The 1,632-nt window shown below is 40.1% G+C and overlaps 1 protein-coding gene across 1 annotated transcript; it reads right to left on the bottom strand.

Annotated features, from left to right (window-relative positions):
• Positions 1–1,517, bottom strand: S100Z (S100 calcium binding protein Z). The gene is made up of 2 exons (XM_031610149.2): positions 1,342–1,517; positions 1–250 (listed from the first exon to the last, which is right to left on the bottom strand). Exons 1-2 carry the CDS (start codon positions 1,480–1,482, stop codon positions 95–97), a joined length of 297 nt encoding a protein of 98 aa, XP_031466009.1. The 5' UTR covers positions 1,483–1,517; the 3' UTR covers positions 1–94.
• Between the last annotated feature and the right edge of the window lie 115 nt (positions 1,518–1,632).

Below are 1,632 nucleotides of genomic sequence, written 5' to 3'. Positions count from 1 at the left end.
TGATGGTTTGTGTTCACCAAATGCTGATGAGCACTACCTAACTAGTCATGGTTCATTGCATTTATGACCAGAAGACTGATTTTATCCAACGTCATTAAAATCCTTTTTCTAGCTGTTCTTCAAAGAAATCATTACAAGCCACAGTCAGAGTTGCAACCAGAGTCATAAACTCATTAAAATCCACTTCGTTGTCTTTATTGGAATCCAGATCATTCATAATCTTATCAACAAGATGAGGATCATTTTGGCCCTGAAAAGGAAAAAAAAAAAAAAAAAAGTGACTTAGCTGTGTAGATCTTGAGTGCATAATTACAGCATGCCAGATGGTACGTCACAGCTCAGGTGCTATGAAATAAAAGAGTGAGGGAATTACGCACCTGGATACAACATACCATGAGGCGTAACATTAAAAACATAGATCTGGTGTTCCAGAGATGCACAGTAACAGAAACTGGAGACTGTGCAGCTCTTAGGAGAAATACAGGTACTAAATGGGTACAGAAATGGATCAAACAGATTTGAGGAGCTGCTGAGCACTGATTTATTTTGGCAAGTCTGATCTGCAATGCGTATTTCTCTACATCATTCCTAAAAAAACATGTTGTTCATAAGTGGTTGTATTATACCTCCACTGATCACATTCAGAAGATTTCTACTTAACAAAGAGCACATCCTACTCAGTGAAAGTAAGGGCAGTCAATCTCATAATAGTAAATCAGTAGCTAAGATTAAAAGAAAATTCAAGGAAATGGAGGTATAAAGGTATAAAAAAAATCCTGCTGACAGTAATGGGTCTCATGACAATGCTTACAATTCAGAGGATACAGAAAAAACCAATTATGAATCAAATTATCATTCCATAAAGCATCAATATTGCATAATGAAGAACATAACAAATATGTAAAAAAATTCACATGACAGGCTGATCACTGGGAGATTTTCTTAGAAGCTCTCTGCAGGGCAGACAAGCAGCTGTATTGTTTGCAGTTTCCCACAAACCTGTGTAACAGCTGTCTGTGATGCAGTTATATATCTCTAGAAATATGACAGACCTTGGATCCCACACTACATGACCATGATATGCAAACTGCTTTCTTGTCTGCTGAGAGCTAGTTGCTGGAATTGATTCTTTGAAGGACATATTCTGCCTTTTCCACTTTCCACTTTTCAAATGGGATATTTGATCTCATCTCCCTCTCTCCATCTCTGCAAAGACAACTGTCACCTGAGAGGCTGTGGCAGAACGTACACAGTGTAAGGAGATGCTGTTCCTGAACACTTTGATAGATGCTTATCCCACCTGAGAAACAGAAACTCAGAGACTCAGGAGCTACATCTTACAGAAAGGAAGTCAGTGAGCTCCCTGGTGAGGAGTTCCTTGAGTTCTCTTTTGCTCAGCTTGTATCTGTCACCTTCTTTGCCAGAGTAGTGATGAAAAATCCTGATGAAGGTGTTCATGGCATCCTCCAGTGCAGTGGACATGGCTGGAGCAGGAGAGCTGTGGGGCAAAAATCTAGAGTCAGCAACGTGGCAGAGGAGCCAAAGTTCTAGTTCTGACCGGAGAAAGGATGAGAGCTAGCTGGGGATGGGCATTGTTATCAGCACAGAGAAAATGAGTCTTCAACTGATCCA

Source organism: Phasianus colchicus, chromosome Z (genome assembly GCF_987193195.1).
Source record: "Phasianus colchicus chromosome Z, bPhaCol1.hap1.1, whole genome shotgun sequence".
NCBI lineage: Eukaryota > Metazoa > Chordata > Aves > Galliformes > Phasianidae > Phasianus > Phasianus colchicus.
Note: the sequence above shows the minus strand (reverse complement) of the source record. Positions and strands in the feature narration are given on the sequence as shown.